Source organism: Astatotilapia calliptera, chromosome 9, assembly GCF_964374335.1.
Source record: "Astatotilapia calliptera chromosome 9, fAstCal68.1, whole genome shotgun sequence".
Taxonomy (NCBI): Eukaryota; Metazoa; Chordata; class Actinopteri; order Cichliformes; family Cichlidae; genus Astatotilapia; species Astatotilapia calliptera.
The window spans coordinates 10,845,524-10,872,750 of record NC_137430.1 but is presented as its reverse complement, the minus strand read 5'-3'; the positions used below and the strand labels follow the sequence as shown (position 1 = coordinate 10,872,750).

The 27,227-nt window shown below is 40.8% G+C and overlaps 2 protein-coding genes across 2 annotated transcripts in view; one reads left to right on the top strand and one right to left on the bottom strand.

Moving 5' to 3' along the window:
- Positions 1-27,227, bottom strand: part of LOC113028755 (leukocyte elastase inhibitor-like) — a 373,460-nt gene that overhangs the window by 72,709 nt on the left and 273,524 nt on the right. The gene's annotated exons all lie outside the window — the stretch shown is intronic.
- On the top strand, positions 4,251-18,824 carry LOC113028751 (uncharacterized). Its single transcript, XM_080305934.1, has 7 exons — positions 4,251-4,339; positions 5,608-5,712; positions 10,108-10,704; positions 13,168-14,485; positions 14,663-14,757; positions 14,844-14,961; positions 15,093-18,824. Exons 2-4 carry the CDS (start codon positions 5,695-5,697, stop codon positions 13,843-13,845), a joined length of 1,293 nt encoding a protein of 430 aa, XP_080162060.1. The 5' UTR covers positions 4,251-4,339; positions 5,608-5,694; the 3' UTR covers positions 13,846-14,485; positions 14,663-14,757; positions 14,844-14,961; positions 15,093-18,824.

Genomic DNA, 27,227 nt, shown 5'->3' with positions numbered 1-27,227 from the left:
CACCGCGCGCGCGTACGAGCGCGGCTTGATTTTAATACCGCTGATGACCACGTCGTTCGTACGGGTGTACTGCTCCAGCTCATCCACCCGCCGCTCGAGATCCATGATCCGTCTGTCCTTCTCGGCATTTTGGAGGCGTAGCTGTTTTACCTCCTCCAGAAGCCCCAGAAGCAGCTCCTGCTGTGCCCTGACTGCGGCCACGTCTCCGCACAGCGCTCCGAGGGAGGTTTTAATGTCCTCAACCTCCTCTGGTGTTGGGCCTTTCTTGGGTGGCATACTGAAGCGAGAGCACGAGGCGGCCACCACGAGGGACCCGGAAGCGGAATTTCTGATGATGGCGCCTGGCTAGGCCTGCTGGCTGATGGTGGAGCCTGGCTGTGGCCTACTGGCTGATGGTGGAGCCTGGCTGTGGCCTGCTGGCTGATGGTGGAGCCTGGCTGGGTCTGCTGGCTGTGGCCTGCTGGCTGATGGTGGAGCCTGGCTGGGTCTGCTGGATGTGGCCTACTGGCTGATGGTGGAGCCTGGCTGGGTCTGCTGGCTGTGGCCTGCTGGCTGTTCAAATCAGCACAAACGTAGCATGCTTTGTTTCTTAATGTAGAAATTAAATTCAGCTTTTAAATGTATAAATTAAATGGTTATGAAATTGCAGGAGGTGGAGCCCGGAGCACTGCAGGCTCCTGTTTCTGCTTGCTCTCGATGGGTATGGGTGTGTATGTCTGCGGGTGTGCCTGGAGGATGGAGCTCGGCCACCTGCAGGCCTGAGGGGTGTGGCCCTGCGGAGGGACTGGCCACACCCGAAGTCACACACCTGCCGCTGATCAGGGCTCGTCGGGGGAGCTACTTAGGAGAGTCTTGGAGCTCCCACCGACGCGGGATCATTGAGTTATCTTACCAAGTCAGTGTGTGTTAGCTTAGGTCTGTGCTGTGCGTATATGCCCGCCGAGGGTTAGTGTTGACGGCTGCGTCTCTGGTTTCCCTACAGGAGGAGTGGTCCGGAGAGGCAGCACGCACGGGGGTGCGGAAACACAACAGCGGGGAGCACGAGCACAGATATCGGAGGGAAGCACGCACACGGGGTTCGAGGGAGCAACGGGGAGTTATTGTATTTACAGCCTTTTCACTGTGAATAAAGAGCACTGTTTGCATCGCAGAGTCTGCGTTTTGGGTCCTCCTTTCCCCACATCCCCACGGTCTGCCAGCCAGACCGTGACAACGTCAGACACATAAAAACCAAAATTTCCAGAAGCCTCGCAGTTTTGAACAAAGTGAAACAATTCCTTGATAAAGCACTACACATACTTACTTACTGTGGCGCCCTGCAGAGAGCAAAACCTCTTAAATAAATGGGAGTAAGGGTAAGCACTTCGTACTCTGTACTGTACCCTGGTTCTTCCATATCTTACATATTGTGTGGAATTGTGGGGAAATACATATAAAAATACAACTAATCCATTAGTCACAGTACAGAAACGAGCACTGCGTATTATTCACAAGGCTGGTTATCTAGATCATACTCACAAATTCTTTCTTCAGGCAAAGTTACTTAAATTCCAGGATCTGGTTAATTACAATACATCCATAATTTTGTATAAAGCTTTTACTAAACTTTTACCGGCAAATTTACAAACTAGATTTGAAATTCGAGAAAAGGTTTATAAGGTTGGAGAATTCAAATTACCCTGATCTCTTCCAGTAAATGGGGGGTGAATTTGGATTTAAGAAATATTTGGATTCAGTCGACTCTGGCTATTGTAAATACATTTTAGTCGATCCAAAACACATACTGGGAAATCAGAGAGAACACATTCAGAAGTTTTGTATAAAACATTAAGAGATGAATTCATGAAAATGTGTTTTGTTTCAGTTTGTTGTACTTCCAGTATTTGTAAAAAATAATGTACATGAAGAATATTATCTGCCTTGTGTATGAGAAACTGTAAATAAAATATTTGTTTCACAAATTCAAAACTAACTTTGTGTCACGGCTGGCGGAGGGAGCCGTGTGGTGTGGAGGAAAAGGAGGACCCAAAATGCAGCAAACTGATGATACGAGTGACGTTTATTTACAGGGTGGTAGTGGCAAAAACAGGCAATGAAGCATGAGTAATTACAAACGGAAACCTAAACTGGGAGAAACTAAGTGACAAACCTGGGACCATACAAAAGGGGTGCGGGGCAGAGAGCCGCAGAGACAGGAACACCATAGAACGCAGACGAGCCGACAACGAACACAGACCGACACCCACTATATATACACACACACAAGGTAATCAGGTAATCGCACACAGGAGGGAAGAACAGCTGATCTGAATACACATGATGACTGGAGGACACAAGCTGAACACAATGACAACAGACACAGACTTTCAGAACAAAACAGGAAATCTAGAACCCGAACCGGACACAAGGGGGGAGGACACAGAATAACTAGAACAGAGGGAAATAATCACAAAACACAAAACGCTGGGTCAACGACCCAGGACCATGACACTTTGTCTCCAAACCTTCTGTCAGAGACTGAACGTCCAAAAGTTTTAGAGACTTTAGACCTCTTATCTTTCCATGTTAACTTGAGCTACAATCCTCTATACTCACAGTCAAAATATGAGACACCGTGTCAAGCTCGTGTTGTCACAGTCTACGTCTCACTGTGTTTCTTGATTTATTTTTTCCGAATATGTTTTACAAATAGAAAAACTCAATGTATCGACAACCGCTGCACATGTGAGATAAATCCACAGATACATAAATCATCAAGCATCTTGTGGCCTGTCTGTTAGAGAGAGAGAGTATGAGTGTGTGTCTTTGTCACAATTGTATTTGATGATGAGGGCGGGAAGCTGCAATAATGGCCCCCAGGAGCCCAGATGGGGCTCCCCCAGACGAAGGCTGAGAATCACGGAGAACCACAGGCCAGGGGCAGCTGACTCCACTAGTGGCCGACCATCCCTTTGTACGAGCCTGTCCCAGGCGCCCAAGAACACCTGCCTCCATGACCATGTCCCACAGGACCCAGGCCATGCACGATCACACACAGGCTAGTCATTCAAAACAACTTTTCTCTGTCGTCTCTTTTTCTTTATAAACTGGTGGTGTTGCCACAGTAGAGTGTCTCGTGGTTTGTGGGCTCATCTAAAGGTAAGCACCGAGCAAACTTTAATGTGAGTTCAGTTAATCTTGAGTTTAGCTCCTGAATGAGGTCTTCTGCTGCTCTCCTCGGTATTTGTTCACAGTTTATTGTGAACACATTGAGAGAAGAGTGTTTGGAGAAAAACACCAACTAATCATTAGCTCAACACGCTGGGAGAAGTTGAGCGTTTGCTCGCAGAAAGTTGGAGCAGAAAAGTCTTTTCTGCTGCAGTATCAGGGTCACAATAAACTTTATTGTCCAGCTGCTGTGGATGAACACAAGCGTGGAATTCAATTAATGAATTGATTATATTCATTTCTCTGATTCCTAACAAGGATAAGGACATGACAGGATGTGGGGAATATAGACCAATGTGAAATTGAAAACTGAAAACTATTGTGCTGATGGAAATAATCATTACAGTTGGTTAGTTTGGGGTGTGAAACTGGAACTTTGTGGTTTCAGTTAGTATAAAAACAAATGAAAGAAAAATCATTTTCTTCTAAACATTTGTTGGAGAATTCTTATTGTAAAAAGTGAAAGTTATACAATCTGTAAAGGAGAATTAATTGGATGAGATTTTTGGAAAATTTATCAAAACTCTTAGTTGCCTCCACATTGCAGCTGCAGGCTTATTGTTAAGTAGTTGAATGTGGTTTTAACCAAGAAATATGTAAGATCTAATGTCTTCATAGAGACAGAATGCCATAGAATTACAGGCAGTTTGAATGCCTGTAATTATCAGGCTGTACTCAAGCCCATTAATTAAATCTGAAAACTGTGCTGAGACTCCAAACCCAAGTACCCTCCTGGGAAATTATGGCTACACTTGGATCTGCTGATAGAGAAGTGAGTCAGTGTAACCTTTATTAAATCAGGCAAAACTACACATACTTACTTACTGTGGCGCCCTGCAGAGAGCAAAACCTCTTAAATAAATGGGAGTAAGGGTAAGCTGAAGCCATCTGATGTTTATGTTCATGAATATAACACACTGACACATTTTGACTTTGTTTTTATTGTTTGTTAAATTACTTTTAAATCTCTAGTTTCGTTTAAGAACCATCTAGTCCAGCAGGTGGCGGTAATGCACCTTAAAGCTCTAACCGCCAAAGAAAAACCCCAAAGAAGAAGAAGCCGCGGAGTTCCCGCTTCATTGCGTTTGTGTTTTAGTTTATTTTTCTTCCTCATCTAAAGTGAAGCACTAAGGTAACTTTGATCTGAGTTCAGTCAATCTTGAATTTAGCTCCTGAGTGAAGTTTTCTGTTGCTCTCCTCGGTCTCTGTTGTCAGTTATTTGTGAACCAGTTGAAAGAAAAAGCCTCTACATCAAGTCAAGCTGCTATAAACTAATTTACAAGAAAATATTAACAAATGCTAATGAAACACAGAGAAGAAAACAGTGTTATTATTAGAAGAAAGCTTTTAAATTAGCTAAGTGTAATCAGAGTTTCTATTATTTTATTAGTCTGTTACTAAGCGCTAGTTAGCATCTCTGTCACTGTGTGGCACCTGCATAGTTTTTGAATGCAGTGTGCTATCCAAGCTAGCTAGCTAGCTAGCTAACGCCAGCCATCATCAATATAAGGTCACTTCCAGTGCCAAAAAATCCAAATATGTTGGCGGTAAAAGTGCTATAATGAAATCAATTTAAAAGAAAGGTAAAAAATAAATGTATTCCTGGCTAAAACACACCTGCCTTTGTCTTATCAGCAAAGTTGTGTCAGCCCACAGGGCATGTGATTGTAAAAACTGGCCTCACTCTGAGAGGCCTGTTGTTAGAATCATTTCAAAGATAATTTGATAAATTCTGATCAGTATTCAGTAAATGAGCCTGATTAACTGTTAGCAAAATAATAATGATAGGCCAGAGATACCAGAGATTCATTTTTAAAACAAATACAGCCTCGAACCCTAAGAGGGGATCTGTGTTTTAAAAGTACTGCAGAGTTTTTAAAATAGAATAGAATAGTCTTTTATTGTCTTTGTACATATTCAACTAAATTGTGGGTGCTCCACACCAACTGTGCATGGAAAACAATATAAATAGTAAGACAGTAAGAATAAATAACATATAAGAGGAGTATATACAAAGAGGAGGAAGGCACACATTAGAGAACAGGTTGCAGAATGCTTGAAAGTAGTGCAGTGGCACTACGGCACACCTGATCATTTCTCACGGCACACGTATATATGCCGCGGCACAGTGGTTGGGAAACACTGTACTCTCCATTGTAATCCATTGATTGTTCTGTTTTCATTCTTTGTCAGGGCCTTTTTTAAAGAGGAATTGCTCTCCTGGTACTGGTGTGCCATACTGCTGAATTTAGTATCGGTGCTCAAACCTTTGTATGTTTTAAACAAGTTGCCCACCCAGGAGAGCTAAAATTTGTTGTTTGTGCTCTCAGATGAACATATGAGACACTTTGACTCTTCAGTGCAGTGTGGAGCTTAACAAAGTTCTGTTTTGTGTCCCAGCTGATCAGGAGGAGGAGAAGAGTCTGACGGAGCAGCAGGGGAACATTTAAGCTACGTGGACTCAGCTCAGCCACTGCAGAGAAAACAATGAGTTCGACAAAGAAGGTGACAGATACTAGTGTTAAGAAATACTCCATTAACCCTTTAAGGCCTATTGGAGCAGGAATGCTCCGTTTTGCAAGTGTGTAAGTTCATCTCTGAATGTTTGTAAAGCATTCCCACGATGGAACATATATGGAGCGACTGCCTCTTCTCTCCCCCTCCCTCTCCTGCTGCTACTTCAGTCATGAAACTGATTAATGATCAGCTGATCGGCTTTTCTGTCGCGAGTCCGTCTCTCTTGTTTGTTTATTGCCCACTTTGCGCCAGAAAGAGGAAACCAGCAGCTGAACAACAGCAGCACGTTTAACCTTGATAAGCTGTTGTTAGAATTTATTTAATATTACTTTCTACACCAGGATCCTTTTCTAGCTGACGGCTGGTAACTGTGCGGGGGCGGATCTAGCAAAGTTTAGCCAGGGGGGCCGATAGGGCATTAAAAATGGTAAATGGTAAATGGCCTGCATTTGTATAGCGCTTTTCTAGTCCTTAAGGACCCCAAAGCGCTTTACACTACATTCAGTCATTCACCCATTCACACACTGACGATAGCAAGCTACATTGTAGCCACAGCTGCCCTGGGGCGCACTGACAGAGGCGTCCTTAACAGGGAAAAGGTGGGCACCAAGACATACTTTTCTTTCTTATTCTCATTTAAAATGTCTAGCTTTTATTAAATAATTATCTGAATCTTACACCCAAAGTTTTAATCTGATGTAAAATGCATAGAAGTCCATGACTGTATATAGTAATTATTAAGTCTAATATACCCTAGTAAGCTATAGTACTTTTCCTTTGGGAAGGCACCATCTGTGCAGTCTGCAGTTCTGTTGAAGAAAGATGTTGAATCTATTTAGTTATTCTTGAAAAATAATTGATTTCTGTGAATTTTTTTCACACTGCATCAAATTAAAGTTGATTATGTTGATTAAGCATCATGAGGTGGAGGGTGGGTGATTCCCTATCTATTTTTTTTTTAGAGTTTTAGAGCCCTATTATTTAGGTTACTTACTCTTTAAAATACCAGAATAGGGAGGATGGAGTAGGATTAAGTGTATTAGATTGATCACTATTAGTGAACTATGAAATATTTGGGTGCTGTGTATTTTTTGCATACAGGTATAACAGAATAGCTTTAGTGTTTTGTTTTTTAACTTGAGTATGAACTTATACAAAAACAGCAAGATATTTAAAAAAAACAGTTCTGTTGATTAAAAAATACGGATTCATATCGGTATCGGCAGATATCCAAATTTATGGTATCGGTATCGGACATAAAAAAGTGGTATCGTGCCATCTCTAGTAAAAATATAAACATAAGCTCTTGGTTCTATGGTAGGTCTTAAAGGGGTAAAAGATGAAGTACTGATATATATTTTATGCAAAACTAACTGAACCTTGTGCTATATTAATGTAATGTAATATTCATGTAATAATACAATGCCTACATTGTAGAGGGTGACTTTGCCTCTAAAGAGGAAAATGGGCAGGGAAGAGGTTAAAGTGGGATTCAGCAGGATTCAACCCTAAAATCAGCTGTAGTGGCTCAGTGTGGGGAAAAGAGTCACAGCTCACAATCATTTCTGTTGAGAGCTCCAGTCGATGTTCTTAATGTACAGGCTGTGATCAGCTGACCTGCTGCTCTCTGTGGATGTACACAACTGAATTCAACCAGATGTCTGCAGATGTTTCATGAGTTGTCCTGGCTGATTTCCATCCTCTACACCAGGGGTGTCAAACTCAACTGCACAGGGAGCAAAACTCAAGACACACTTTAGGTCGCGTGCCAAACAAGATAAACATTTATTGAACACACTAAAACCATGTTTTTAAATAGAAATATGAATAAAAACAGACAGGAATTTTATTCCAGAATAAATAAACTTAAAAAATCAACTTTAACTTTAAATGTTTTGATCTTCATAAAAATATATCCTGTCAAAATTATGCAAGTTAGAAATATGAACATGCTGCAAAAAACCCCAGAAAAAATAAATGAAAACATACACAAGGTTGGAGCTGCATGTAGACGGAGCTGGGGCATTGCTGCAGGAATGGAACTAATAAACTGTGCAGGCCATTCAGTGTCGTACTTTGCCTTGAGTGTACCATTACACTGCAGCTCCATCTGAATCTGCACAGGTGCAGTTTCCACGTAAAAAAGAAGCTTGAAATTCTCTTTTTGTGCTTCACAGTCACCAAAGCGCCGCGAACTCAGTGCGCTCAGTTTATCAGCAAAGTGCGCCGACTTGGTTCAACATTACTTGGCAACAGGGAAAGTGAGACAGGTTGCACTGGTGCATTTGTGACAGCTTCACTTGAAATGCCTTCACTGCATCATACATGTCATGTCCATTGTTAAATCTCCCAATTCTTTTGATCTTTGGGCTGAAGGAAGGACAATACTCGGTGTATAAATGCTCAATCAACAATCTTTTATTCCATACAATTCAACACTTTTGAGCATAAACCATCCGGAGGGGAGATGAGCGCGGGAGGGTGTCCGCCTGATCTCGAAGCGTCTGAGCGTTTCTCACATTCTTATAGCTTCAGCCCCCCTCCACCTAGTCATAAAACCTAAACATTCACATTCTTTCTCTCTTACGGCGCCTAAGTGACGGCCTTGGCTCCCTGTTTTATCTCCTCCTGATGAGATGGGGCAGAAAACCTCTCCGGTATGCTCTGTTCTCTTCTAATCAGACAAATAAGGCCATGACTCTCTGAAAACAGTATTTCTTATACCTCAGCAGTATAATGCATCATAAATGGACACTCTGGTGACAGTGGCAGAGAAAAGGACATTAAAGAAACTGATGGACATTATGAACAATGCTGAGCATCCTCTGCACACGGCCATTAACAACCAGAAGAGTCTGTTCAGTGACAGGTTGCTTCTCCCAAAGACAAGAACTAACAGACTTAAAAACTCCTTTGTCCCACACGCCATCAGACTGTTTAACTCCTCTCTGGAGGGGAGAGGGAGGGGAAACAGGAGGACAAAGGAGGGGGGAACAACTAAGCTGTAGTGCCTCTTCACTTCACTGTGCAATACCTTTTGTGCAATACTTTTGTAAATAGTCAACAGTGCAATAGACCTCAATATTTGAAATGTGCAATTCACTTGTATTTTTATTTTTTGTTCCTATTTATTCTATTTATCCCCTTCGTATATTTTATTTATATTGTCTCTGTATTTATATATATGTGTGTGTGTGTGTGTGTGTGTGTGTGTGTGTGTGTGTGTGTGTGTGTGTGTGTGTATATATATAATATTCTGTAACTCTGTAACTTCTGTCGGTGCTGTGCTTTTTTGGAAATCGAATTTCCCAGAGGAACCCACCCGAGGGATTAATAAAGTTCTATCTAATCTAATCTAAAACAATATCACTCATTCACAATAAATCAGCAGTCTAATGTAATACAAATCAGTTTAATAACTGTAATAGTTGTCACCTTCTTCGAAGTCAGGAGAATAATGCAAACTAAAACTACGTAATAATTTCACTATCTTTAATTAGGGGTATAACGTGGCATAAGATAATATAATAATCTCACACCATGAACTGACAGATTTCCTTGCTGAGCTCAAAAACTATTGAGAACTTTTTCCCAACTCAGCCAACGGAACTCTGTATGATAAGGATGTCACCAAACTCTGAATCATAGAAGGATGAAATTGACGGTGATTTAAACCTTTAAACTCAGATAAGATTTACGGTTTGTGTTACAGTGATCGTTACATGCTCCATTTATAGGACTTTACCACACAGCCTGGTGTATGATGCAGGATTGGATTTCATGTGTTACTGTTTAGGCTCAAATCAATTTGATCTTTGATGCCCGCAGTGATGAAATAACTCCCCTCAAATGACTTAAACCAAAAGTAACAAGCCTGTGTTGAAAATGTAAGGAGTAGAAAATACAGATTTTTTTTTTTTTAATGTAGCGAGTAAAAGTAAAAAAAAACGTCAGGTTACAGTCAGACTCTGACATCATCCTTCACTGAACCAAGCTAGTAACTGTTACATATGATTTATTATTATCGAATAAATTATACAATTATAGAAATATATAATAGGAAACAAACAGGAAATATAAAAAAGTACAGACCTGGTAAACATTTATTACTATTCTGAGTGTGTTAGCATTAATATTTGTGTACAAGCAGGAGAGATGGGCATGATTTTAGAGTGTTTGAACAATGATTAATTATCTTTAACACCAGGTTGGATGTAATGTGTTACTACTACCAGTAGGTGGGGATAAGAGACCTTTAAGGTGTTTGGTGCCACACTCCACCTTCAGGTTTAAAACTAGTGTTAATGGAGGGAGTTTGAAGCTTCAGTTTGTTCAATGACTGCATTTCACTCACTGCCTCTGTTTGTATCTCTGTCACTGCAGGACCAACGTGGACCGAGAAGTCAGCGCTCTCAGGAGGCCGACAAACCTCACAGAAGAAAGAGAGAGAAAAAAAACACCTGTGACGAGTGTGGGAAGGATTTTACTTTGAAGTCTAAACTAAAACAACATCAGCTCATCCACACTGGAGAGAGACCGTTCAGCTGTGACTTGTGTGGAAAGTCGTTTTCCTGGAAGAATGCCCTGAAAACACACCAAGTCGTCCACAGTGGAGTTAAAGCTTACAGCTGTGATCAGTGTGGTAAAGCTTTTGCTCACAGTAGCAGTTTACAGACTCATCTAGTTACCCACTCTGGAGTTAAGGCATACAGCTGTGACATCTGTGGAAAAACCTTCAGCCGGCTAGGGTACCGAAATATACACCTACGCATTCACTCCGGAGAAGATGTGTACTGGTGTGATCAGTGTGGCAAATACTTTATAACAGACGCACACTTACAACGCCACATGTTTACCCACACTGAGGAGAGACCTTATCAATGTGACCTGTGTGAGAAGACTTTTAAAACTCCACAGTACCTGAGAGAACACCAACAGATCCACACCAGAAAGAGACTCTACAAGTGCAGTTACTGTGAGGTTTGTATTTTTATTTTTATCTTGTAAGTTCAGTCTGACTGTTTGGAACAAGTCTGCTCATTAAATGGTGTTAGCATGTTAGCACTTCTACTGCACCGAAGAGTAGCTCTGAGCCATTATTCAGGTTTTCATTTCAGTTATAAGTTTCGTTTACACGATCATGAAAAACTAAAAATGCTGAAAATTGCAATGTTGCTGTTATTTAATCTTCAGGCACCTTCGTGGTATATCATGGTGTTATTATTTCTGCATAAATGGCCTCATTCCTCTGTCAGGTGTAAATGGAATAAAATAAAACAAATTAAGTACAAAACCAAACCATTCAGTAATCTTCTCTTATGGTTAACAAAGTTGTATCGTTATGTAATGGTAGGGCTGGGCCATATCATACCGTTCACTGTAATACCGGTATAATGTTGGGCAACGACAAGAAAATGAAATATCGCGATAGAATATGGGTAAAACGCGCATGCAACAGTGCCTTTGTTTTCATACGCACATGGCGAAAAAGGCACGGCGGCGACGGAGAATGACAAGGGCGAAAGCGAATCGTTGAATGAAACGGATGAACCAGAATTGGTTTGTAAAAATGCTGCAACGACAGTGGTGTGGAACTGGTTTAGCTTTCGTCCGTCAGATACACAACAAAGCACTATTTTTGGTAGAGCATGCCAGCAGACCGTCGTTATTACCGTTTTTTTTGGTAAATACAGCACACTTAAAATCAAACCTTTGATTTTTCTGAAAATCGACAGTGCCCCTTATAATCCCGTGTGCCTTATGTTTGGATTCTGGTTTGTGTTTACTGACTTCGAAACAATTTTATGTGGTACACGGCGCTCGAAAATCTGTCAAATGTTTTAGTACGACTTTGCTAAGCTACGAACCCGCACCACTTGATGGATTGTCAGCAGTGTTGCCAACTCCTCAGTAAGGAAAATCGCTATTGGTTATCGCTAGAAGTCGCTAAATGATGTCATCGCCTAATTTGCATAATTGGTCATGCTAATGTAATTCTAACCTACGCTGTTGGAGAGAGAAATAACATTGTGGAAGAGACATAAAGTCAGTAAAAAACGTCTTAAATGCATTTAGAATTTATTTAGAACTACAAATTAAATTTCTTCTAGCAATTATTGTTTTTTTAATGTCACAATTCCAACCCTTTATCCGTCCTTGGCTTGGACGGCAAAAGTGACCCGAAACAGGCACTCTGGTGGAGTTACTTTGTGTGTGTTCATAAGTAGTTTTAAACTTTGTGGTCCACAAAACAACATAACAGTAAAAGAAGAACTGACTGACAGTCAGTGCGGGAGCCCTGCCCTGATACCAGCTGGGGGAGGACTATCCTCCGCCTGTGAACGCTTTTGCACGGGCGAGGTGCCCACCGCAGCACCCGCTGCTCATTGAGAGTAAGAGCGATACGCGCTTTCACGTTAAAAAGTTGTCATAAATAAGTCTCTAATAACGCCAGAAAAAGTTGCCAGATTTGTTGCTAGTCGCGTTTTAGGAAAAAAAGTCGCTAAGGGGGTCTGAAAACTCGCTAAATATAGCAACAAAGTCGCTAAGTTAGCAACACTGATTGTCGGAGCATTACGGCTGTCATAGGCAGGAGCCTCGCGGAGTGATACGTACGGTGCTTCAACATAATATTACCGTATTGTGTGTGTATAACCTCTTTTTAAGCTTTGTGGATATTTTACATGGTTATGCTGAGGATATGTCGGCCAATTTCCACTGGAAATGCCTTTTGGTTAAACTGTCAGCGAGGAATTTGCATTTGCACTGTTACATTTTTATATAACTTTAATGCACATAAAAAAACAGCTGCTTGTTTAAGTGAAAATACATTGATGGGGTTTTTTGCACTAATAAAGTTGTGGAGTTGTAAAGTATTTTGTCTAGTGTCAATTATATCGTCAGTTATATCGTTATCGCAATTTTCAAATCTATATTGTGATAAATATTTTTGGTCATATCGCCCTGCTCTACGTAATGGTATTGTAGTATTGTAGCTGTAGTATCATTGCTTCCTTATAGCTTTAGTACTTTTAAACATTAGTGTTAAAATACCCATTTAATGTTATAATTGCAGTGTCATTGGGGGTAATAGTGTTTTTCTTGTATCCCGGTCAGCTCAGTGTTATAACTGCACAATTACAGTGTTATTAATGCAGTATTAAATCAGTATTATTGCAGTGTTACAGTAGTTTACCATGGGTACCCTAAAAACAGTAGTATGGTAGTACTTAAGTGTAAGTCAGATGTTACTGTAATATTAAATAAGTATTGCTGTAGTATTATGGTGGTAGTATTGTAGTTATTGTAGCCCAGTAAACTAAGTGTGTTAATTGAAACAGTAAAATGTAATTGGACGTCTGCAGAGATGCTCTTTATTTCAGGCGACTTTCAGGATAAAAGTGTTGAAGGACTGACTTACACTGTCTTTGTGTCTTTGTTTAGAAGCAGAGCGACACAGATGGATCCACTTCTCAACCCTGTCATCGCTGTGGTGGTGGGAAAGACTTTCGTTGTGACATCTGTGGAAAAACTTTCAGTCTGCAAGCCAGCCTAAAAATACATCAACGTAAACACACTGGAGACAAACTGAAATACTGCAAAGAATGTGGGAGAAGCTTCCCCACATCAGCTAAGTTAAAACGACATGAACTCTTTCACAGTGGGGTCAAAAAGCACCTCTGTGATCAGTGTGGGTCATCCTTCACCACTGCAGGTCACCTTAAAACACACAAACGAGTCCACACAGGAGCGAAACCATACAAGTGCAGACACTGTGACAAAAGCTTCTCACAGTCAGGTAATCGTAGCAACCATGAACGTACACACATGGAAGGAAACTACAGCTGTGAGCAGTGTGACAAGAGCTTCAGTAATCTCAGTTCATACTCTGCACACAAACGATCCCACGTTACTAATAAACTGTTTCACTGTTACCAATGTGCCAAAACATTCACTTCATCATCTGCTCTGTGCAAACATCAGCGCGATCACGCAGGGCTGAAATCGTTCCCATCACAGGATCAGAGTGACTCTGAAGAGAGAGGGACATCCTCTGGTTTCAGAGTCCAACTTAAAACCCTGGAGATCAGGCTCCACAGAGTTCAGGTCGGCTCTCCTTAAAGTTCTAATGAATCAAACTGTTCCTGTAGTTCAATGTTAATCTTTATAAATTGTTCTTCTTCTGTTTGTGTTCAGTCGTTACCTTTTTTTTCAGTGGTTGGAGTTAAAATCAGTTTCCTGTTCTCAAGTTTTTATTGAATGTATTTTATTAAAGTTCTTAAATGAAGTTAAAATGATGTTAAATAAAGAATTGTTTGAACGACAAAGATTTTGAGCCATGATGTCATTTCCTGTATTTCAGAGTAAAGACTGAAGTGACAAATGGAAACATGTTTACAGTCATGGAATAAACACTGATGGGTCATCTGTAGGAAGTACTATTGCTGACCTGACAGACTCGACCTTGTTTACAAAGAAAGAAAGGAACTGATGACATGTGTCAGCAGAGGCTTTCAGGGTTGTTTAGAGTAGAGCTGATAGTCTTAAAGAACACGGCGATTATGACAATTTAACACAATGATCTGAGAAACATTCTTTTAACATTTCAAAAGAAACCTGCAATTTGTCTTTCTTCCACTTTCACTCTGCTCTCCTACACTGACGCCTGACTGTTCGGGTGGATCTTCTTTATAAAAGTGGAGGAGAAGAGAGCAGCGGCGGGGTGGAGCGCGAGCTTTAAACTCATGCACAAGAGAAACAGGTTTGTGATGAGAGAACACTGAATCCCACATTTCCAAATATAAAACAGATAAACCATATGATAACACCAGGTCAAGAGTGACTGATGAACACTGAGAAAACCTCCAACCATCAAATCAATTTGAGCTTAAACAGAAACACATGAAAGGTAATCTTGTTTTTTTATATTAATCACCAGAGGTTGTTGCATAACAAGAGAGAATGGAGCCAGCTAAGAAGAGGAGGATGTCCTCCCCTGTGTGGGAACATTTTGATCTTATATCTCCCAACAAGGTATGTAAATTTCTACAGAAGATGTATTTTCATAATACTGATGGTGCAATACAATTTATGTTAAGCTGTCTTGACTTTTGTACAAGGTGAAGTGTTTACTATGTGCCAGGGAGCTGGGATATAACAACAACACCTCATCCATGCTTAGGCACTACAGAGCTTTGCATGAGAATAAGAGGAACACCGACTGTGGAGCAAGACCAGGTGAGCCATCAAATGCCATGATAATATAGCATGCTGTAATGTTACTAAATGATATAACAATATTATACAACTGTAATAAGTTACGTGTGTGATATTTATATTTGTGCTTTGTTTTTGTTGTCTTTCCTCAGGAGAACAATCTCAAATAGATGAAGACCTGGTTAGCATGGTGATTGAGGACTCCCAGCCATTTAGCATTGTGGAGGACAAAGGATTTAAAAGATTTGTTAAATCATTAAATCCTAGCTATGTTCTCCCCACTAAAAAGGTCATAAAAGCAGTGAAAATTTAGTTTTTACAGAATAAAATGTGGGCAGGACTGAGGCTCAAAGCCTCAGTGTGTAGCTGTCCATACCTCAACGTTACAAAAGCACAACCACTGTCCACACCCCAACCACACCTCACCTCACAGTAAATGATCATTTCCATTTTAAGCATTTCCAAATAATCATTTTCCATACTGCCAGTATAAATATACACAGTATACTGGATCACTACAATATAGATGTTTTACACACTCCTTTTGTTGTTGACATTTACAGGCTGTGTGCAAAAGGCCACACTCTTCAAATTCATGCCAACTAATATTTTTACGTCCAGTAGATGTCCTACTAGAGCAAATGAAGCTTCAAGATGCTTTGCGCTGGGGTGAACCAATTGGATGAAAAGCTTCAGTGCTTCATGAAGCTTCATCTGCCCATCACTAGATTTCAGCCCTGCGTGATCGCGCTGATGTTTGCACAGAGCAGATGATGAAGTGAATGTTTTGGCACATTGGTAACAGTGAAACAGTTTATTAGTAACGTGGGATCGTTTGTGTGCAGAGTATGAACTGAGATTACTGAAGCTCTTGTCACACTGCTCACAGCTGTAGTTTCCTTCCATGTGTGTACGTTCATGCTCGTTACGATGACCTGAACGTGAGAAGCTTTTGTCACAGTGTCTGCACTTGTATGGTTTCTCTCCTGTGTGGACTCGTTTGTGTGTTTTAAGGTCACCTGCAGATGACCCACACTGATCACAGAGGTGCTTTTTGACCCCACTGTGAAAGAGTTCATGTCGTTTTAAGTCACCTGATGTGGGGAAGCTTCTCCCACATTCTTTGCAGTATTTCAGTTTGTCTCCAGTGTGTTTACGTTGATGTATTTTTAGGCCGGCTTGCTAACTGAAAGTTTTTCCACAGATGTCACAACGAAAGTCTTTCCCACCACCACAGCGATGACAGGGTTGAGAAGTGGATCCATCTGTGTCGCTCTGCTTCTAAACAAAGACACAAAGACAGTGTAAGTCAGTCCTTCAACACTTTTATCCTGGAAGTCGCCTGAAATAATTGAAATCCATTTCGTAACCATTTCTCTTAACAGGTGCCATTTATGGTCCTTATACACACACAATACGGTAATATTACGTTGAAGCACAGTACGTATTACTACGCGAGGCTCCTCGGTAGCCGTAATGCTCCGACAATGCATCAAGCGGTGCAGCTCCGTAGCTCACCAAAGTCGTACTAAAACATTTTTTGACAGATTGCTGAGCGCTGTGTACCACATAAAATCGGTTCGCGGTGATCAAGCACAACCAGAATTCATACAAAAGGCGCGCTGTCAAGTTTTGAGAGAATGAAAGGATTTTAGGCAGCCTAAAATCCGTTAGCATGGTTAGCTCGTTAACACGTTGACGCTGTCCAGCCCCACGCACAGGGCGATGCGCAGTAACTCGTTAACGGAGATTTGCTGTGTTCATCTTGTCGTTGCCTGCAGGTGAAGCGATGGGGGAGGAGGGGGAGTTGTGTTCAGTGAAGGAGAGAGGCGAGGTCGAGTAAAGTTGCATAAAGACAAAAGTGGACGAAAGAGCGACAAACTTATGGCTCCACAACTATATTGATATAAAGGATATTGTCACATATTACATCTCGTATAAAAATATATCGATATTTTTTAAAAACTCGATATATCGCCCAACCCTATCTATCTCTGTCGGGTTATCATATAGCCCGACGGGCGAGGCTGAGATAGATTTTTGTCGCCCGACCGCAGATATTGCAAACTCCGGGACGTCGAGCTAGCGATTTTGCGAGCCCTGAATAGTAATAAATGTTTACCAGGTCTGCACTTTTTTATATTTCCTGTTGCTGTTTCCTATTATATATTTCTATAATTGTCTAATATATTCAATAATAATAAATCAAATCTAACAGTTACAGGGTTCATACGCCTTTTTCAGGGTCAAATTCAAGCACTTTTTAAGCACTTTCAAGGTCCCTTTTCAAGCTTTTCCAGCCCCCGTGCCAAAAAAAGAAAAGAATGCATGTTTCAATTAGCATCACCTCAGTAAGACCATGTGAAAAGACACCTTAGCTCCCCTTTTGTTAGGACATAGAAAAACACACCTTATACACATAGTAGGGGTGGGCGATATAAACGATATACGATGATATAAATTTGGCCAACGATAGAGATTTTGACTATACCGCTCTATCGCGACAGCGCAAGTTGATGATGTCATCAAGCTGCGGCTGTTTTGGTCGAAAGCATCGCAGCGGCTACAACCATTATCATCTGCAAATTATGGCAGGCGGCAGTCATAGCAAAGAGATGAAGCACTTTTTAAATATGGGGAAAGCCAAAAACTGCGCTTCCTCCACTTCCTAACATTGAATCATTAATGTTGAATTCTCTCACATCTGTTCTATTCCCATATTGTTGCAGTATATTAATGACTAACCTCGTATTGTGGATGAATAATCTCAGTTGTTCTCCTGACTGAAGTTTGCCTAGGGTTGCCAACTCCCTGAAAAATAAATAAGGGACACCTCGTGGCCAGGGCCGGGCAACCCAGTTGTCTTCACCCTTCCCAGTGTGGTAGCTCTTTTTTTGTGTGTGTGAAATTATTTTTTAACCATTTGACTTGAATTTGATTTAAGCAGATGCATATTCTTTGTGATATGACCATATGGGAAACAAATGATCATTTAGCCATTTATTTTTAGCTCAAAATGACAACATTAACACAGTAAAACAGGTCTCTTTCTTAAACAGAAGCCTGTCATGCTTAACTTTTGAGAATATAAGTAAATCTTTCTTTAAAAGAACTCTGTCCTGCTTAACTTAAAATTATATAAATTAATAGAAAGCAATAGAACGAAAAATATTCTTGTAACAGTGCACATATAGTGCATTTAGTACAATTGGCTTCAGTTGAGGTATTATTTCAGCTTTTCTAATGCTAATCAGCTGCTCCTGTTTGTAAACCCACTTGTTCCCATGATTACGCACCTTAACTCATCATCATTATTCATCTATGTATTACTTTTATGTATTATTCATCTATTTGTTGTAATCATCCATCCTTGCAGTTGTTTATTACACAAAATAAATGATATTATTATACTTCTGGCCACATAGCGCTGATATTCACCGCACATGCCCATATTAACCTTAACCAGAGGGTTTAAACAACAAACCAGTGTTTACATACCATATCTGCTTCTGCCGTGGCCTGGTGGACAAAAAATTGGTTAAGGGTTCCCCGAGCTTTCACGCCCCTCATGTTCTTCTTGTGCCCACCACTAGAAGCATGCCTATGGAAAAAGTGCGCCGGCACACAGTGCAGTGCGCTTTATAGGTGTTATCGTGCACTTTCCCAGCCAGGTGTTTTCCTTTTCCCAGTCCTCCCTGTACTTTTGCAGCCTTTTTTCTTTTCTTTCTCTGAGGGGAACAAACATTGCTGCTCTAATGCTGGGCTTACACTGTGCGATTTTTGGCCCATTTTGAGCCGATTTTTGAGTCGTGCGACCGATTTGGTGATCGGCCCGATTTTGGCCTTCATCGTGCATCGTGTAGTATACGTGGGGTAACGAGAAACGATTAACACCTCACGACCAGCTCCCGATCATCAATCGCTCGTGAGGGTGTCACCACAGCCGCTCACACTGCTCATGCGCAAACACGTAAACATCGGTGAAAAAGACGGCGCAGCACAGCTGTGCAGCGTGTGATCTGGACACAAGTGATGGAGGCACTTGTAGAACTTTGGAAAGCTCATCCGAGCCTTTTCGATGTAGCATCACAAAATTATCACGACCACAACAACCGTGAAAATAGTTGGATTTACACTGTTGCTCAATCACAGCTGCCTGATCATGTTTTTCATTAGCAATTTAGCAAAGTTGATGGTGGTGTGTCTGTGTGAGTGAAAGACAGAGAGAGCGAGCGACAGATTTTCTGTTATAACCTTCATGTTATGTTGGCACAGTGTGAGCACTCAGGTTGCATCAGAGCATCGGGCCGTATAGTGTGAGACCTGCATCGTGACCTGCAAACTTCTAATCCCTGCGAGTCAATCGTGCAGTTTGAGCAAGAGCTGAATAACGTGACTGAAAAAAATCGCAGTGTCTGCCCAGCTTTAGGTGTACTGTCATCCGAGACGTGCACCGCAGTGTCGGCGTTTGTTTCCCTGTTGGCCATGCTTGTTGTTGTGGTCATCTGTTGTCTTCCGGTATTTTCTCCGCAAGCGACCTTTCCTCGACCAATGAGATAATCTGAATTGTCATACTCGAATTGTCATAAGTGTGCTGTCAGCTCATTGGTCACAAAGCAGGAGAGGGGCTGGGAATTATGTTTTCAAACAAAGCGTTAATTCCATTAACATTTATAGACTACTTTTGATTCTCACTGTATTACGGGACAAAGTGCGTCCCTTATTAGCTCAATACGGGACGTGTACTTTTGTTTCTAAATACGGGACGATTCCGTTTTTTAAGGGACGGTTGGCAACCCTAAGTTTGCCCCATGTATAGCATCCTGCTATGCGATTGCATTTGTCCCTGACCACCAGAATCCCTCACGTTAACTTTTATCGAGTGGAAAAAAAGTTGGCGTTCATCCTCCAGCTTCACTGTGCTAATGTTATGCTAACATAGCTGTGTTGCTAGCAATCACGTAGCACAACATTATATACCAGGTAGTCCAACTTCAGTAACCCTGCAAACGCCACTGCTGTTTAGTTTTCTGTCTTCATTTATGTTGGTAGTGGTAGCAGAGCTGTACGTTTTAATTAGTTTCATTAATCTCTCAGTCAGAACATGGTATGAAATGTTTAGGTGGAAACTAGCGAGCTAACTTCCTGCTAACTTGTAACGCCGTTAAATTCAATAACTTCTGTTTTCATGGATGCCTGGATGTTAAACTTAATTGTTACACCTGGTAAAGCAGCAACGCTGATGATTTTATTAAAGATGAAAGAATTTAGACCGTTTTTAACTCTCAGTGTTCGTTTGACTTTGGGACTTGAAGAGGACGGAGTTTTGGACTCAGATTGCTCCGCGAAGCTCCTCACCACGGCAGCCGTAATGCTCTGACGATCCATCAAAACATTTTCTAACAGATTTCTGCACACCAAAATTGGTTCGAGGTCAGTAAGCACAACCAGAATTCATACATAAGGCACACTCTTGATTTTTGAGAAAATTAAAGGATTTTTAGTGTGCCTTATAGTGTAGAAAATACGTTATACAGAAGAAAAGAATATATCGCGATATATATCGTTACGCACGTGCTTCAAATTATACCGCGATATGGATTTTAGGCCATATCGCCCAGCCCTAATACATAGTGTATAAACTCAAAATACACATTTCACTTAAAAATTAAGATGTGAAAATGTGAACAAATCAACTTGTTAGAGATATTCTTCTCCTCTTGAAAAAAAAATGAAAAATGAAAAATAAAGAAATAAGTCTTCTCATCAGATATTGATCCTTCTTTCCTGTGTGACAAAAAATAGGAGACAGATGTTTGTTTGTTTGTTTGTTTTTTAAGTTAATTCCCAATAAAACTGTTTCATTGCTAACTACATTGCTGTCTGTATTATTGCTGAAGTCCTAAATGATCATCTTTAAAGTGTTTGTGCTAATAACATCAAGTCAGACAGGCATGGAGAACAGCACTGACTGTTTAAGTAGTTTAATGTGTAGGTGCTGGTGATAAACACATTTTGAATGAAAGCCGGGGAACTTTGGTAGCACAGAAACAAGTGGCTATTCTTTGTGACCATATAGATCAGTCCCTCATATTACCATTATTTCACCCAAAGGCACAAATTAATACTCAAAAGAGCTGCAGCAATACACACAAATATAAACAGTACTTGGTGACAACTTTGCTTTTCACAGCATATTCCATAATAGCGCTGCCATACTGCATCACACTCAGTGCATTTCAATCATTTCTCCAGCGAGTTTGATAGCAAAATAATAATCATAATTTTAAAAAAAAAATAGCGTGTGTAACGTACACATACTGGAAAATTATTTACTAGGACTCACCTATCATGTGACCGGACAGAGCAAACTCCGCCATTGTTGTTTTCCATCAAACACTCATTAAAACAGCAACCTGCAGGTATGTTAGCGCACTCATCCCCGACTGTCCAAGGGAGGGGCGGGGTCACACTTTGAAACAGATGCAAGGCAGCCCAGGCGGGGAAATTTTGCTTTTGAAATACAGTTACATTTTCAAGAACTTTCAAGCACCACATCTGAAATTCAAACACTTTTCAAACCTCGAAAAGACGACATTAGAATTCAAGCATTTCCCAGGATTTCTGATTTTTATACTCAAAAATCCATCCACAAGCTTCAACGCGTCCAGAACTCTGCTGCCCGTAATATCACCAGGACCCCTTCTATCCACCACATTACTCCTGTTCTGCAGCAGCTTCATTGGCTCCCGGTCAAATATCGTATCAATTTCAAAATACTCTTGTACACATTTAAGGCCATTCATCATCTCTCCCCTCAAAACAGGACTACAACAGTTCAAAATCAGGACTTCTTAGGACTTAACCAAAACAGAACCAGAAACAGCTGGGGGAGCAGCACAGCAAAGGACTCATCCAGGCTGGAAAAACGAATCAGGAAGGCTAGCTCTGTGGTCGGCATGAAGCTGGACACTTTGGTGATAGTGGGAGAGAAAAGGACATTAAAGAAACTGCTGGACATTATGGAAAATGCTGGGCATCCTCTGCACATGCTCGTAAATAATCAGAGGAGCCTATTCAGCGACAGGTTGCTTCTCTCAAAGTCAAGAACCAACAGGCTTAAAAACTCCTTTGTCCCACACGCCATCAAACTGTTTAACTCTTCGTTGGAGGGGAGAGGGAGGGGAAACAGGAGGACAAAGGCGAGTGGGAACAACTGAGCCGTAGTGCCTTTTCACTGTGCAATATTTGCAATATTTTTTTATATTTGACCTTTTTTGTGGGGCAAATAATATTGACACCAGTCATTTTGAGTTTTTCTGAAATGATTCTGTTGTTGTCTACAAAATATTAAAAAAAATTAAGCTTTAGGGAAATCCTCTGGTTTAAAATCCTGTTTAAAAAAGCACTTGGGACAATTGTGGTGGAGACAGCTTTTGTTATAATATCAATAATATTTATATGAATATGGGATACTGTTACATGTTTGCATAGACGTTTGTGGAATATGGAGACACTCCTGGCATTATATGAGCAAAGTGAAACTCAATTTTTAGGGTTCATGGAGATGAGTGTGAAGATCCAAACAATCGCTGTCAGTGATGGAGAAGCTTTGATGAAAATATTTGGTAAAAAGTTCACCAGCATGAAGGAAATGAAGTTTCAAACTTTCCTTAGGAGGACCCCAGCACGCCTGCTTAAAGAAACGTAAGTGTGCTGATGTGGATGCTTGCAGTGACTGCTGTATAGAGGCCATCACATGAAACATATCAGTGTCATAATTGTTAGTTTAGTCACGTGTTTGTTTATTATCCTTATTGTTTTATCTGGGACTGTTTGCAAACATCTCAGAGAGAGGAGACACCAGCATCTGAACAGAGACTCAAACCAGCAACCTGCAGCTCCCTGCTTGGCTGCTCCAGTTTTCTCCTCTCTCATGTTGCCCACCAGTGATTTCTAGCTGCCCACCCACACAGCAGGCTAGAATATGCACTGAGCCTCAGCACCATGGTTGCAATACTTGGACATGTTTTCTTTATTAAATAATGAACCAGACCCCAAAAAGTAAACAGCTGTTATTGCTAGGCAACGGGAGCAGCATTTGGTGATGCAGCACCTGACATTCCTGACCATGTGGGCGGAGCATGCATGGAATGGAATGTTTTGTAGAACTGTGCAACACAAGCACTTAGTTACAGCATTGTTCATTGTATCCAGACACAGCTAGAGACACATCTACAGCAGCATCTCTGTGCAGGACAGACGACGGTTGAAGAAAAAAACACATCGAAAACTTCACTTCTCTACAAAACTTTGGTTCCTTTGTTTAAAAGGCCAAAATGAATCAAGGGAGATCGAGAAGAGGATTGGTGAGTGCGTCACCATACAGTACAGAACAGTCTGAGCTGATTAAACTACGAGAAGAATTTCAAATAATACAGGCTGAAAATGTCAAATTAAAAGAAGTGGCAGAAGAATCAAGAGGAGAAGCTAAAAATTCAAAGTTTGAAACCGAAGTAGTATTGAAGGAATTACTGCATGTGGGTCTAAAGCTTAAAGGAGAGAAGATGGGAAAACAACAAGCAGAAAATGAGAATGAAAACATCAAGAAAGAACTGTTGGAAGCTCAAAAAGCATTGCAGGAAGAGAAAAGCACAGCACAAGAAGCCAAAAATAAATATCAAACTGCAAAGAAGGAGGCAGAAAATGTGATGCAGGAATTACAGGAGGTGCAGGAAGCTTTTGAAGGGGAGAAAAGGAAAATGCAGTTGGCAACACAAGAAGCTGAAAATGTAACGGCTGAAGCTGAAATACTCAGGAAGGAATTACTGCATGTAAAGCAACAACTTCAAGAGGAGAAAAAACGTAAACATGAGGCAGAAAATGAGATTGAAAATATGAAGAAAGAATTGTTGGAAGCTCAAAAAGTGTTGGAGGAAGAGAAATTTAAAATACAGGAAGCAAAGAAAGAAATGGAAAATACAAAGAGTTTCACTCAAAACATGAGGAAGAAGTTGCTGGAAACAGAGGAAGAAATAGAAAAAGAGACACATGGAAAATGGGAGGCAAAACAGGAAAGTGAAACTCTGAAGAAGAAACTGATGAAAGTGCAAGAAGAACTTGCAGAAGAGAAAATTGAGGTGAAGGTATTCAAGAAAGAAACGACAGCCTCTGAGGTGACCAAGAAAGGCTGCAAAGATGCACTTAAAGAAATACAAAAGCACAAAAAGGAAGCTAAAGAGCTCCTGAAACAGAAAGTCAAACTGGCCAAACAGCAGCTGAAAGAAGCATTTAAAGACGCCGAGGAGCAGCTAAACAAAACCTTAAAAGAGCTGAAGGCAAAAGAAAAAGAAAAGAAAGCCGAGGACAGGAGTGGATTCTGGAGCAGACTGCTGAGAAAAAACTGACCCAGCAGCATCAAGTTTAAGGAGAGCAATAGTTTCTTCCTCCTTCCCCCTCTCTCAACCTTTCTTTCACAAAAATCCCCCCAAACTTGACTTGGGACGTTTGTTTGTTTTTAAAAACTCTATTCTGAATACATGTACTGAAATACACAAATAAAATTGCCATAACTTGACCTCACGTTGCCGGCTTCTTTTCTTGTGTGTCTGTGGATGTAAAACAGTAACACACTTTCTGCTCTGTGTGTTTTTAATTGTAAATAAATGCAATATATCTTCATTTTAAAAACTTCTGCTCTAAATCTTTTTTTAGCAAAATGCTTTTTTTGCCCCTTCCTGATTTCTTATGTTTTAACATGTTTGTTACATTTACATGTTTCCGATTTCAAGTGTTAACACAGATGGTCAGAGACAGAGGTCTGGACAGCTCTTTCCCTTTATTTGTATTTATTCAGGTTATTTTTATACTCAAAAATCCATCCACAAGCTTCAACGCGTCCAGAACTCTGCTGCCCGTATCATCACCAGGACCCCTTCTATCCACCACATTACTCCTGTTCTGCAGCAGCTTCATTGGCTCCCAGTCAAATATCGTATCAATTTCAAAATACTCTTGTACACATTTAAGGCCATTCATCATCTCTCCCCTCAAAACAGGACTACAACAGTTCAAAATCAGGACTTCTTAGGACTTAACCAAAACAGAACCAGAAACAGCTGGGGGAGCAGCACAGCAAAGGACTCATCCAGGCTGGAAAAACGAATCAGGAAGGCTAGCTCTGTGGTCGGCATGAAGCTGGACACTTTGGTGATAGTGGGAGAGAAAAGGACATTAAAGAAACTGCTGGACATTATGGAAAATGCTGGGCATCCTCTGCACATGCTCGTAAATAATCAGAGGAGCCTATTCAGCGACAGGTTGCTTCTCTCAAAGTCAAGAACCAACAGGCTTAAAAACTCCTTTGTCCCACACGCCATCAAACTGTTTAACTCTTCGTTGGAGGGGAGAGGGAGGGGAAACAGGAGGACAAAGACGAGTGGGAACAACTGAGCTGTAGTGCCTTTTCACTGTGCAATATTTGCAATATTTTTTTATATTTGACCTTTTTTGTGGGGCAAATAATATTGACACCAGTCATTTTGAGTTTTTCTGAAATGATTCTGTTGTTGTCTACAAAATATTAAAAAAATTAAGCTTTAGGGAAATCCTCTGGTTTAAAATCCTGTTTTAAAAAAAGCACTTGGGACAATTGTGGTGGAGACAGCTTTTGTTATAATATCAATAATATTTATATGAATATGGGATACTGTTACATGTTTGCATAGACGTTTGTGGAATATGGAGACACTCCTGGCATTATATGAGCAAAGTGAAACTCAATTTTTAGGGTTCATGGAGATGAGTGTGAAGATCCAAACAATCGCTGTCAGTGATGGAGAAGCTTTGATGAAAATATTTGGTAAAAAGTTCACCAGCATGAAGGAAATGAAGTTTCAAACTTTCCTTAGGAGGAGCCCAGCACGCCTGCTTAAAGAAAAGTGAGTGTGCTGATGTGGATGCTTGCAGTGACTGCTGTATAGAGGCCATCACATGAAACATATCAGTGTCATAATTGTTAGTTTAGTCACGTGTTTGTTTATTATCCTTATTGTTTTATCTGGGACTGTTTGCAAACATCTCAGAGAGAGGAGACACCAGCATCTGAACAGAGACTCAAACCAGCAACCTGCAGCTCCCTGCTTGGCTGCTCCAGTTTTCTCCTCTCTCATGTTGCCCACCAGTGATTTCTAGCTGCCCACCCACACAGCAGGCTAGAATATGCACTGAGCCTCAGCACCATGGTTGCAATACTTGGACATGTTTTCTTTATTAAATAATGAACCAGACCCCAAAAAGTAAACAGCTGTTATTGCTAGGCAACGGGAGCAGCATTTGGTGATGCAGCACCTGACATTCCTGACCATGTGGGCGGAGCATGCATGGAATGGAATGTTTCGTAGAACTGTGCAACACAAGCACTTAGTTACAGCATTGTTCATTGTATCCAGACACAGCTAGAGACACATCTACAGCAGCATCTCTGTGCAGGACAGACGACGGTTGAAGAAAAAAACACATCGAAAACTTCACTTCTCTACAAAACTTTGGTTCCTTTGTTTAAAAGGCCAAAATGAATCAAGGGAGATCGAGAAGAGGATTGGTGAGTGCGTCACCATACAGTACAGAACAGTCTGAGCTGATTAAACTACGAGAAGAATTTCAAATAATACAGGCTGAAAATGTCAAATTAAAAGAAGTGGCAGAAGAATCAAGAGAAGAAGCTAAAAATTCAAAGTTTGAAACCGAAGTAGTATTGAAGGAATTACTGCATGTGGGTCTAAAGCTTAAAGGAGAGAAGATGGGAAAACAACAGGCAGAAAATGAGAATGAAAACATCAAGAAAGAACTGTTGGAAGCTCAAAAAGCATTGCAGGAAGAGAAAACCACAGCACAAGAAGCTAAAAATAAATATCAAACTGCAAAGAAGGAGGCAGAAAATGTGATGCAGGAATTACAGGAGGTGCAGGAAGCTTTTGAAGGGGAGAAAAGGAAAATGCAGTTGGCAGCACAAGAAGCTGAAAATGTAACGGCTGAAGCTGAAATACTCAGGAAGGAATTACTGCATGTAAAGCAACAACTTCAAGAGGAGAAAAAACGTAAACATGAGGCAGAAAATGAGATTGAAAATATGAAGAAAGAATTGTTGGAAGCTCAAAAAGTGTTGGAGGAAGAGAAATTTAAAATACAGGAAGCAAAGAAAGAAATGGAAGATACAAAGAGTTTCACTCAAAACATGAGGAAGAAGTTGCTGGAAACAGAGGAAGAAATAGAAAAAGAGACACATG